Below are 12,459 nucleotides of genomic sequence, written 5' to 3' on the forward strand. Positions count from 1 at the left end.
TATCACCGTTGCTCAGGCATGGATGGGTCTGGCTCAGCCTCCCTCCGGACAGGTCGCAGAGCATGGCAGAATTGGTGATGGAAAAAACTTAGCTGACATAGCCATTTTGGTTAGAAAGAGATTTTATTCTCGTCACATGCAGATGTCAAAAGAAGTCTCCCCAAAAAGAAAAAGGGAAAGGTCCCCCCTCTCTCCGGCCTTCCCTTCTTATAGGGAAGGCCACACCGGACATGAATATCTAATTTTACCTTGTTGCATATGCATTCTCATTGTACTAGTCCTCGACTTTGCTCCCGAAGCCCCCTACGGTGAGAGCAGATATGGTTGCTCTTTGAAGTGGCCTTCTGGTGCCATCCAGAATGCTACTATCACCTCGAGTGCTCCACACCTAAATACTGGTCAAGCCTTTTGTACCCTTGGACAGTATCTCATTTACATTGGAATTTCAACACAAAGACTGGTCACTTCATTAGTCTCCAATTCCCTCATAGTTATTTAAGAGAATAACTAAAATGTTCATAATAGGGGATATAGAAATAGACTACAGAAGCCTGTGACTCCAAAGTGATTCCATTGGTGGGCACTTATGTTGAATTTCTCCGTCACTCTGGTAAACAGCTGAATGAAATCCTTGCCTTTGATCAAGCGGAGTTCTGTGTGGTGCACTGTCATCCCTTCGACCCTGTTGTATAATCCTTCATGCAATCCTGGGAGTGTGCCAAGTGGACCAACGGCCCTTTCTGCCTTTGTAAGTAGTCTAAAAAATAGAGGCTGGTCTAAATATTAGTCTAAATATTGTCTTAAATCATTCCTTAACTAATCAAATGCTTGCATGTGGTAAATGGCTTGCCTGCCAGTTTAATGCTTACACTTGCTTGCATAGCTACAATTTAAGTATCATAACTATGCAGAGAGAGAAGGAAGCAAAGGGTTAGTTTATAAATTCATGTCATGTCTCTGCAGGCACCAATGAAAACAAAGGCAGAAAAGGCCCAATGTGTTCGCCTTGTTGGACACAAGAGTTTAAAGACACCAGAGAGCAGTCATGAATGAAATGTATTCATTTCACATTGTGCACGTTATAAACTTAACAGAATCTTGAACTTTGCAGTTTATTCCCTATCCTGCGAACAGTTTCCACCACATGAATTACCTCACTGACAAACTTTGGGAAAACATATGTGTTGAATAATTTGAGGTAAGGCAGCAAAACCATGGACCATTCAAAAACCTGTGGACCCACAGCTATTCATCCAGCGGATTGGATCATTAAGAGGCTATGGTCAGAACAAATCAGTTTCTATGGCTAATTTGAGCTATTGTGGCTTTTAATCAGGTGTTTTGTTGTCTGGAAATTACGGTAAATGGATGTCAATAAGAAATTAGCCAGCTAATCTGTTTTAAGTGATGTGTAATAATTATGAAACCTCTGCTGATTACTTATATGAATAAGGACTAAAATGTAAGGATTGAAGGGTGCCCGGGTCGCGGACAGAGGACACAGGATGGACTGGCAAATAGAGTAAAGAGCCCATCTATGTGGACTGTAATGACATCCAGAACAAAAACTCAACAAATGTCTTTACAAATATGGTCAGTTTTGATTGAACCATATAGTTTATTATTGTTGTTTGTTTTGATAAAGATTTTACAACTGCTCTCGGCGGCTTTCATTATAACACTTGTTGAGGTGCTTTAGAAACTGATTTTAACGTGGCAACATTAGGCCTAAATTTTAATTTTGAAGCTTGATACGTAACAAGAGGAATAGAGATAAGAATTGTCAAAAAAAAATTAATAAAATGCTTTTTTTGGAGTGTTCCATTAGCATGAATGTAACCACTATATTGAACATTAATTTGGATATTTCAGAATAAGTACTTATGCAAATATTACTTTCCCCAAAACAAAGACTACTTCAAAAACTATCTACAAATTAAATGTCACATTCTGTCTCTCTCCAAGCAAATTCATGTTGTGTTGTGTTCACACAGAGGCTTTAAAACACGTAGTGAAAAGTGAAAAACTTATTAACATGGTCTATTTCGGTCATCGTTTTCACTCAATTGGTCTGAAAACTATTATTTAAGATCGCCATGCGTGTCTTTGTCAGCTGCTTATTGTGAACTTGGGTCAATCATTATGTGAGAAGCTGGGTCTATCATTACATAATCGTTGCAGTCGTATTGCCTCCATTCCAGTAGGGGGCAGCAGCTGTTACGTAGCCAAAACCTCTGTTCGCCAGTTTCTACACTACAAGGTGCGGCAGTGAAAAACAGTGTAAGGATCTTTGTGTAATCGAATGGCCGTATACAGAATTTTACGTAACCGCGTAAAATCTAATATTTAGATGTGATTATTTTGAACCCTAATTACTTCGGCATTGTATTAGGTTGTTCGAGGGTCTCCGAGTGGTTAGATCGAAACAGGCTCTAACCAACATCTTTGCCCTCGACCGGAAAACACCGAGAGACGCTAACATTGGGTGTTAATGCTAAAAGAGCTAGCTAGTAGTTGCCGCTGATACCTAGATTCAATTTGGTTGATATTTTAACAGCAACACCGCGATGGCCGATGCCGACAAACTAAACATAGACAGCATAATTCAACGTCTCCTAGAAGGTAAGTCAATCGTCCAAAAATGTTGTTTAACCCGCTGGCAATGGTAGTGCACATTCAGCTAAGCATGTTTGTCAACAGTTTCAGGATTTGTTGCTGATTTGCGACATTCCAACGTGAACTACTCAGTAGATTTGTAGAGTACAGTTTACTCTAAAAAATACTGTATTTGGTCTTAGTAAATGGAGTAAAATATTAATCGTAAAATGCAGCGTAAAATTTACTCGTATTTTACTAATTTTTTACTCTGTTTACTGGGGCACTATAAGACTACCATTTTAGAGTAAAATGTAATCTACGGCATGTACTGTGAACCAGTTACTGCAAGCGCATCATATGACGTTTGTTTACAGTGAGAGGAGCTAAACCTGGGAAGAATGTTCAACTGCAAGAAAATGAGATTCGTGGATTGTGTCTGAAATCCAGGGAAATCTTCCTGAGTCAACCCATTCTTTTAGAGCTTGAGGCCCCTCTCAAGATCTGCGGTAAGATATCCAAATATATTTGCTCATGTGATGACCTATGTGATGTTTTACACAATTAAGTATGCACTCTCTGTTTCTATGTCAGGTGACATCCATGGACAATACTATGATTTGCTGAGGCTGTTTGAATATGGCGGCTTCCCCCCAGAAAGCAACTACCTATTTTTGGGAGACTATGTGGACAGGGGGAAGCAGTCTCTGGAAACCATCTGTCTTTTGCTTGCCTACAAAATTAAGTACCCTGAGAACTTCTTCCTGTTGAGGGGGAACCATGAGTGCGCTTCAATCAACAGAATATATGGCTTTTATGATGAGTGTGAGTCATCTTGTATATGTTTAGAAAAATGATCCTTTTCTTCACAGTGGAATGGAATGCCCAGTGAAATGTCCTGATTTACTCCTGTGACTAAATTATTAATTGAATGTGCTTGTTTTTCTTCATGTTCTAGGTAAAAGAAGGTACAACATCAAGCTCTGGAAGACTTTCACAGACTGTTTTAACTGCCTCCCAATTGCCGCGATTGTGGACGAGAAGATCTTTTGCTGTCACGGAGGTGGGTTTTTGTTATTTCCGCCAAAAGAAATTATTTGAAGAGAAAATTGTTTTATCAAGAAAAATAAGTCAAATAAAACTGTTCCGGGCAACAGGTTTTAGTCCTTGCAAAGTAATCACCAATTTATGGTGAGTAAGGTTGGGTGAAAGTTGCAACAAGTACTCGACCTATAGCCTGTCTTTTTTTCCATCTGCGTTCAGCTTTGGTTTGGACATTCTGGTTTAGCTGCATGAGTTCTCTCATTAAACCATGGCCCCGGTCTTACTTTTGGCCGCATAATTTTTAATGGAGCCACCAAATACAAAATATTACTGCAAGAAGCGTGAAACCAAGAGCTGAGACCCTCTTTGTTTGATGAGGGAAACCAGAGCTGGCTAGCAGTGAGGGGGTTAAAAATCTGGAGGTTGCATTCACTGGTAGTCGGTTTTATAGCAGCAGAGGAAACACGACATCAAACAGCACTGTCATGTGATCAGAAATAACATTGTCCATCCAACATAATGTATGTCTCGGCTAATGAGTGGGGCCAGACACCCATTGCACCAAAAGAATCATTGAGACTCAAAAAGTCCTTTGCCTGTCAATTTTCATTACAGCACACATGAATATTAAAATCCACCATCAGCAGGGTGTGATACATATTTTAGCATGATTTCGACAAGAAGATTCGAAAAGTAATTAAGAAACTCCTTGTTCTATTTGGAAGGTCTGTAAATGGAGCAGCTCTGCCAACTTCAAAGAGCATGCTCTAAAAGCTGGTGATTGATATGGCCAATATACAGTGTTTACGTTCAAAATTGTTTTTAAAGATAGTTGTCGTTCCTCCACCACGACCTACTGTTCTCGGAACATCCAAGTAAGAACATGCAGGTGGTAGTAGTTCGACTATCGTGTTGCACTCACCGGCAAAATTCACGTCATTGTGAAGAAATAGCTCCCTAAGAATAAACGTTTTGTTCGTCAACGACCGGGCGTTTAACAATGCGATCCTTGAAGGAGATACAGGTGTGCGTAGCTCTTCCAATCGGCGAGCTCTGGGAAACTCTCTCAGAAGTTGTTGATCGACGCCGCGTCGGAGGACATGCAGAGCGCAGCCGAAGCTCCCCTGGACAGCCGATGATTGGTAGCAAGCAGGGCCCTCGAACACGCCACAATGGAGTACGTCCATGCGTTAGGGATTGAGCAGGGGACGAAGCGTGTTTTAGCTCCCTTTTTAGCTTCGTCAGCTGGCCACCGCGTTTGCCAAGGCGCCACTTCCGCCGTGATGGGAGTGCGTAGACATGGTCTATTGCTGCTGCTTTTAAGGTCATGCACTTTTATGGTGAATCTTTCAAATGACCATAGCTTGTCTTTCACTGTTTAGAATGGATGTTGACTCATAAGCTCTCAAAAAGCGAAATGTTTTCATTCATTATTTCCGTACGTCTACGGACACGTGTTATGAAAGCATTAACTCATGCAATAACATTCCTGAACCTGTTAAAGTTTGGTACACGCCACATTTGTTTATAATCGTATGTGTCCTTACCGGACTTAGATTTATCACAACAGTCCTTTAACAGTGATATTCAGCTGATGAAACTCTGCCGGTAGCTCCTCCAGCTCCATGTAAAAATTATCTTTGCTAAGGTCCACATTGGAATCTGTGTCCATCAAATAGAGCATGTAGCTTTATTTCTTAGTTGGTTTGACTTACTTTTTCTGAAATTCATTTTCCTTTCTAGTCTTTCTCAGTGTTCCAACATAGCCTCTGTGGCTTCCTTTATACATTCCTGTTGTTGGTTCTCCATTGTAGCTAAATCCTTTTCAGTCTTTATGATGAAAGATGAAAGTCTAGTTAGCTGTTGTTCGCTCCTCAACCTAGCAGTCTATTTCTTGTAATCCAAAGGAGTTGATGAGGAAACATATCTTTTCTAGTCCAATGAGTTGATCAGCTGAAGGTTTTTTTTTAACTATTTTACTGTAAGTCATGGTTTACACGCATCTACTGTTTCATCCCCGTTGGGAGTAAATTCCTTGAGTCCATTCATGCTTTTGTAGACTACTTTAATTATTTACAAACAGATAATAAACAGAGAGAATGACTTGGTAAGAGAAACGCTCATATTCGCCGATTGACTAACTTGGCTCTTCGATTTTAACCCATTAAGCGGTGTTACCGGCATCACAGCATCTGTGGGCTAACCAGTACGAAGACCCAGTCTCAATCACAGATGGTTGCTAGCCGGCCAGGGTGTAGTGGTGTTTCATACTGGGGCAGAGGTGGGTGCTGGGCAAATGTCAGCCATATATAAAAACAGACCTTCTCCCAATGCCATGTTGATGTATTTGATCAAACTCAACTCTCTACTAATTTTGATTTTTTTGGGGGGGGGGTTTCGGCCGAGAATTTTCATTGTGCTTCATTCCCTAGTAATCATCCCTAACATGTTAAACAACTTGCTGAAACAGAAGAACATGGCACTGGAGAATAAGAACAAAACCAGCTCTCTGCTACTTTTAACAACTGTGAAGAAATTGGTTGTCAAGCATGATATAGCTGTATTTATTTATTTATTTTAATCCATCCTTCCATTTTGTATTGAGCCTCCACCCCTACTGACTGGGTGAAGGACAAGGTGTACCCTGGACTATTGTTGTCACAATACAAAGAATTTGACTTTGATAGTATACCTGCATTAAATACTTGGATATCAGTGCTGAAACAATTCCATGATAAAAAACTTAAAAGATCAGTAAAAAGCAGTGGAATAATGGCTCACATTTGTAGTAGTGTGGTGCCATGGATCGCATAAGTCACAGTTCGGATTGGATCATGGATTTTGAGTCACAGATTGGATCGTTTTTCAGATCAGCGAAAAAAAATGAATCAAACTTTGTCTTTATTTATTTCATAAAAGTTTTTGTTAATGCAATATCACTGTGTGATCTTAAAATTTTTAGCTGTATATGTTTAAAGCATTTTAAAATGGCACCCAAAACTATACGCTATGCATAATTTCACTATGAATGCTGTGTCACTAACTACTGTATTAATAGAAGTAATACCAGTACTTGAAAACATGTTTCACTCTTCGCAGCCATCTTGCATTCTTTTTTTTTTACGTCGAAGAAAGTGAAATCCGACGAGTAAAATTACGAAAATGCACTGTGCTGGGGGGAAAAAAAATAAAACATCGGTATTCGGCTTGTTTTTTATTTAGTCATTGTTTATCCAAAATATTTTTCTCAAAAAAGGGTAAAGACCTGAAACAGAAAATAAAATCCTTAGACATTAATCAGATCATATCTTTTAAGCATTGTGAATGGACTATTTTGTCATGTACTGGGTTTTGTGTTTTCTTATGTAATGTGGTTATGTGGTACTGGGTTGTGGCAAACATGTCAAGTTATGTTACTTTGAGTGCTCCTGTTTCTGAGTTCCTGAACGCATCATTCTCTTCGCAAGTGTGGGAACCAGAGGCTAGGTTCAGATCATACACAAAATCACCCCGCCATTCTTGCATGCTCACCTGTTTTCTGGGTTTGGTCATGTGTCGTTTGTAAACTGAGCCCTTAGGCACTGTTATTTTCACTCTTGAGCAAGTGGCAAAATGCCCACTCCCTGACATGGATTTTGCTGTTTAATTCATATTCCTCAAATGTAATTTGAATCATAATACTGTTTTCATACCAGTGTTGTTCCATAGAGCATATAAAGAAAGGTTTTGACTCGACTTGCCCTTTTAGGGAGGGTATGTATTAGGGCTTGGCGATAAACCGAAAATGTATCGTTACCGAAATGTATTACAGTGACCAACATAATTTTGCCCTTGTCTGTAAATTCGGTGTTTACAAAAAAAAAAGAAAAAGAAAAGTATTTTCTGTCTGCGGCGATGTTCATGCCTCTTTAAGGCGGCTACAGCGCATCTAGTCACGTGACTCATGCGCTGTAGAAGAACGCAAACAGAAGACGCGTTCGTTGCTGGCAATTCAAATCCTGAAGCGGCTGACACGGCTGCAGACGAAGTAACGTTAGTTGAAATTGTTCCTGTCGCGCTTTTCCCGAAAAGAAATTCGACATCTGTCGTTTGGAAATGTTTTGGGTTCCATAAAGACGATGTTTGAGCAAAAGAACATGAACTACAAAGTGCGTCGTAAGCACCCGAAACAGCGCGTCCAACCTTTTCTTTTTCACCACCCACAACACAACCATGCTGTTGACTTGGAGCTTGTGCTAAAATTTCAAAGTGAGAAGCAAGTTTGGACAAGAAGTAACAACAGCCCACAACGGAGGCGACACCATACGAGAGAACGTCTCAGAGGTGGACGCGATAGCCTAGCACATAGCTAAAGATAGAGCTCCTCTAGTTACAGTGGAGCGCACAGGATTTAAACGCCTCATGAAAGTAGCTGACAAGAGATACGAAAATATTTGTCGCAAACAGCACTTCCCGATATGGACAACATCGGGACAGGAGCGGAGACATGTCGAGCATTTTGCATCCTCATCCGACTTGTGGTCGAGTCGCAACATGGATCCCCGTTTGAGCCTGAATGTGCAGTACATAGACGACAAGTGGTGACCGTGCACCAGAGTACTCGAGACTACATTTTCCTGATGAAGCACACTTGTTTATTTGGCACTGGCATTCCATTGACATTTTTTTCATTTTATTTAGCATTTTGTTCACAGGTGACTAGCTCCTTTGCACATGGCATTATTTATATTGTTTACAAGATACCTTTACACAAATCTAGGCCTTTGCAAATGGCATTACAGCATCTCGGCACAATATATTTGCAGACAGATTTTGCGAGAGGTACCCTTTTTCTCCTGTTCTTTGTGACATTGTTCAAGTCATGCAAAGCAAGCTAGTTTGAATGTTTATTCAAATGATTTTTGTACTTTTACTTTTCATTGAAAGTAATGTGTACCAGTTGGTCAATAAAATTTATCGCACATTTATCGTTATCGAGGTAAAATCGCCCAATTTATCGCAATATTGATTTTAGGTCATATCGCCCAGCCCTAGTATGTATGGTAAAATGCACCCTAACTTTCACTCTGTTGCTCGCACTGGTTAGCCATGCCACTGCATTAGCCATAGTGCTTCTGTTTACATCACGGATGATCCTTATTACCACTTCTGCATGTGGGCATCATAGGCAGGCTGATAGCCAGCGGGAACATTTGGAGACGACACACTGATATGATGCAAACCCTCTCTAGTCCGCATGTGACAAAAATAACAATTTCCTTGAATTTGGTTTTAAAACAAACTTACGATGTAATTACTTTGACGTCATTCTTTTTCATTTGTCCTTGTCTGAGGTCTTGGTGCACTTTGCCTACTGACGTGAAGTGAACATTGCCAGTATAGCAATGTTTATTTGTACTTGTTTGCTCTTTTTGTACAGGACTTTCTCCTGACCTGCAGTCCATGGAGCAGATCAGACGCATCATGCGCCCAACTGACGTTCCTGACCAGGGCCTGCTCTGTGACTTGCTCTGGTCTGATCCAGACAAGGATGTGTTGGGATGGGGGGAGAATGACCGAGGTGTATCATTTACCTTTGGCTCTGAGGTGGTGGCCAAGTTTCTCCATAAGCATGACCTGGATCTGATCTGTCGTGCCCATCAGGTAATTTTTGGAGCATACAAAAATGATTTGAGACTGTTTACTCTTACTGCGGATGAATATTCAGTCGTATATCACCTAGTGACTACTACCCTCTATTAGCTCCAATGTTGTGTCTATAGGCCTTCAGTAATATGGTTTTGAAAGTGTTTTGTGTTGTGTCTGAATAGTTTGAAATTTCCGGTTGTCTTTGTTGCAGGTTGTTGAAGATGGCTACGAGTTTTTTGCCAAAAGGCAGCTAGTCACGCTGTTCTCCGCACCAAATTATTGTGGGGAGTTTGACAATGCTGGTGCCATGATGAGTGTGGATGAGACTCTCATGTGTTCTTTTCAGGTAAGGTGCTTTGGCATTTTGTAGTATTAATTTCATTCATTACATTTTTGTTAAGTCAAATTTGCTGTAAAAATATGTGCAGTGGCACCTTTTTCAAGTTTTTAAAGTGAGGGGGCCTTGACTTGGTTTTGATTAATTTTGCTTATTTGTTTATCTGGGAGAGGATTGATATGCTTTAGTCAGTACCCAAGAAGTTGCTCTTGGATTTATGCATCTTAAGTGACCCCTGACTTAACGTATACCAAAACTCGCATCCAAATGCACACAGAGACTAAACAACTATGTTCCCCATGTCACTCACTAGGCCACGCCACCTTTAAAAGTACACAGCTCGGATGAAGTTGTCCCAACGGATACAGTAGTAACACTTCTAAAATTCATGCGTTCTCTTAGATTGTTTTTAACATTTTTCTTCATTGAAAAGATGATGTAACAAACCAACTGTTTTTTGGTGGCTGCAATGAATGAATGGAATATCAAATAATTTCTACGAGGTATACAGATTTTATCAATCCATCCATCCATTATCTGTACCGCTTCTCCTCACAAGGGTTGTGGAGGGTGCTGGAGCCTATCCCAGCTATCTTCGGGCAGTAGGCGGGGTACACCCAGAAGAGGTTGCCAGCCAATCGCAGGGCACACAGCGACGAACAACCGTCCGCGCTCACACTTATACCTAGTGACCATTTAGAGCAGGGGTCCCCAATCCTGTTCCTCGAGGGCCGGTGTCCTGCAGGTTTTCCACCTCTCCCTGCTGCAACACAGCTGATTCAAATGATCAGATAATCAGCAAGGTCTGTAGAAGCTAGATAACGATCGCTCAGGTGTGTTGCACCAGGGAGAGGTGGAAAACGGCCAGGACACCGGCCCTCGAGGAACAGGATTTAAGACCCCTGATTTAGAGTGTTTACTGATTTTATATCACAATAAATTGAGTGACGAGCTTGATCTCTGAATTAATTAAATTCAGAGTTCAAGGGACCACTTTCGATATTCAACATAAAAAAAACATGGAAAGCTAAGCATTTTATTGGCTTTAAAGCACTGTTCTCATTTCAATCAGATGATTATTCCTCAGTGATAATCTACAATGTGTACATCAAGTATTGACTTTAGTGCTCTTTTCAATGCTCTATTTGCCTTCATACTTTTTTTCTATGTTCAAATTCATAGATTTTGAAACCGGCTGAGAAGAAGAAGCCCAATGGCAGCCGTCCGGTGACTCCTCCTCGCAATATGATCACCAAGCAAGCAAAGAAATAAAGCGTGGGCTGGACGTGAGGCGGTCACTACTGTTGTTCTTTTGTCCTTTGCATTTGAGGGATTGGTTAATGTTGCCAGTACTCTAAAGATGTCCACTCCCACCTGTTGAAAGCAAAATATGTTGTTCTGTCCACAAGGGTAAATTGATATGTCACCATGAAAACCTCAGGTGTTTTGCACTCCATTTGAAGCTACTCTTTGCCACATATGACTGTTCTATCCTAAATATTTTTTTGAAATTAAAAACCGTAACAATAATGCTACTTTATGCACAGGAATGCCTTGTTTATAGCTGTGCACAATTTTAGCAGTTTTTCATGTCCCTGTTTTTTTTTCGTTATTTTCCAATAATAATGACCACAACACAATAGTCACAAACCCAACTTTACTGTAAAATTCAAAACCTATTTACAGTCAGTGTCTTGGGACATTGACTCATTGTATCACCTCCTCACATTTTTATTCTAGTCTTGTGCTAATTGAAATGACTAAACAATCTCTCTTTTCATGTCTAAATCTTTCTAATAAACGTTGAGTGTATTTAAGAAGATATAGAGGTGAATATCATTTAGTGTTTTTAATGCTTCTGCTTTCTAATGTTCTTACCTTCACTATCAAGTTACAAATGCAATACAACAGCACACAAGTGCCACATGTCATCTGAAGCAATTTAAAACCAATATTTATGTATTAAATAAAAGTTTTGAAACTCAATGCTCAATAGAACTGCTGATTATTAAATATACAAATTTGTGCCATATGTATGCAGATTGCTACAGATGTGTTTTGCTTGTTTAACTAGACTTGTTTTGACCAACCAGTCAGATGAAGGCAATATGTGACATTATCAGGGGGGAATTCCAAATCTCATGGTCAGAGAAACGGTCTCATTGCTAATAATGAATAGCTTTGGTTATGTCAGCCAGCATTGCTGATTCTGAAGTCCCTGGACAGATTAGATTGTCATGGTCACACAAATGCTGAAGTCTTATTGGGCAAAAAAGACAACTTCGGCAACATTACTGAAGCAATGCAACGAAGCAAAAGTATAGGGTTAAATAAATATTACCAATATATATATGTATATATATATATACATATATATATATATATTTGTACGGTATTTACAATTTGAAATACAAGGATCAAATTACAATAAAAATCAAAATCTCTGAATTATTTTATGTTACATTTAAAAATTAATTTGAGAGAAGTGTGGTATTGGGTGGCACAGCGAGTGGTTGGCAAAACTCACAATTTAGGTTAATTGAAGACTATATTTTCATTAGGCGTGAATATGAGTGTTAATGGTGGTTTGTCTGTTTGTGCCGTGCGATTTCAGTGTGAAACCTGCCTGTCACTCTATAATGTCTGGATCGGCGCCAAATTGAGTTTGATGTAAATTGTAACATACAAATCAAATTAAAAAATCCTAAAAAAAAGCGCTATACTAGTGACAGCCAATTTTCAATACACGTTTTTCTTTTAACGTCAAACAATAACAGTGTGATATGGAAACATTCACATGTTTATACAAAAGTAAATAAAAATATCATTTGCAAATATTCACTAACCGATTATTT

General features: G+C 39.7%; 1 protein-coding gene across 1 annotated transcript; it reads left to right on the top strand.

Annotated features, from left to right (window-relative positions):
- The first annotated feature begins 2,197 nt into the window (after window positions 1-2,197).
- Window positions 2,198-11,590, top strand: LOC148344730 (serine/threonine-protein phosphatase PP1-gamma catalytic subunit A). Its single transcript, XM_088302099.1, has 7 exons — window positions 2,198-2,622; window positions 2,973-3,104; window positions 3,190-3,420; window positions 3,554-3,658; window positions 9,059-9,282; window positions 9,479-9,613; window positions 10,787-11,590. Exons 1-7 carry the CDS (start codon window positions 2,568-2,570, stop codon window positions 10,874-10,876), a joined length of 972 nt encoding a protein of 323 aa, XP_088158225.1. The 5' UTR covers window positions 2,198-2,567; the 3' UTR covers window positions 10,877-11,590.
- The last annotated feature ends 869 nt before the right edge of the window (window positions 11,591-12,459 follow it).

Source organism: Idiotropiscis lumnitzeri, chromosome 1 (genome assembly GCF_059441095.1).
Source record: "Idiotropiscis lumnitzeri isolate Australia: NSW breed Sydney's pygmy pipehorse chromosome 1, RoL_Ilum_1.0, whole genome shotgun sequence".
In the NCBI taxonomy this organism is placed as follows: domain Eukaryota; kingdom Metazoa; phylum Chordata; class Actinopteri; order Syngnathiformes; family Syngnathidae; genus Idiotropiscis; species Idiotropiscis lumnitzeri.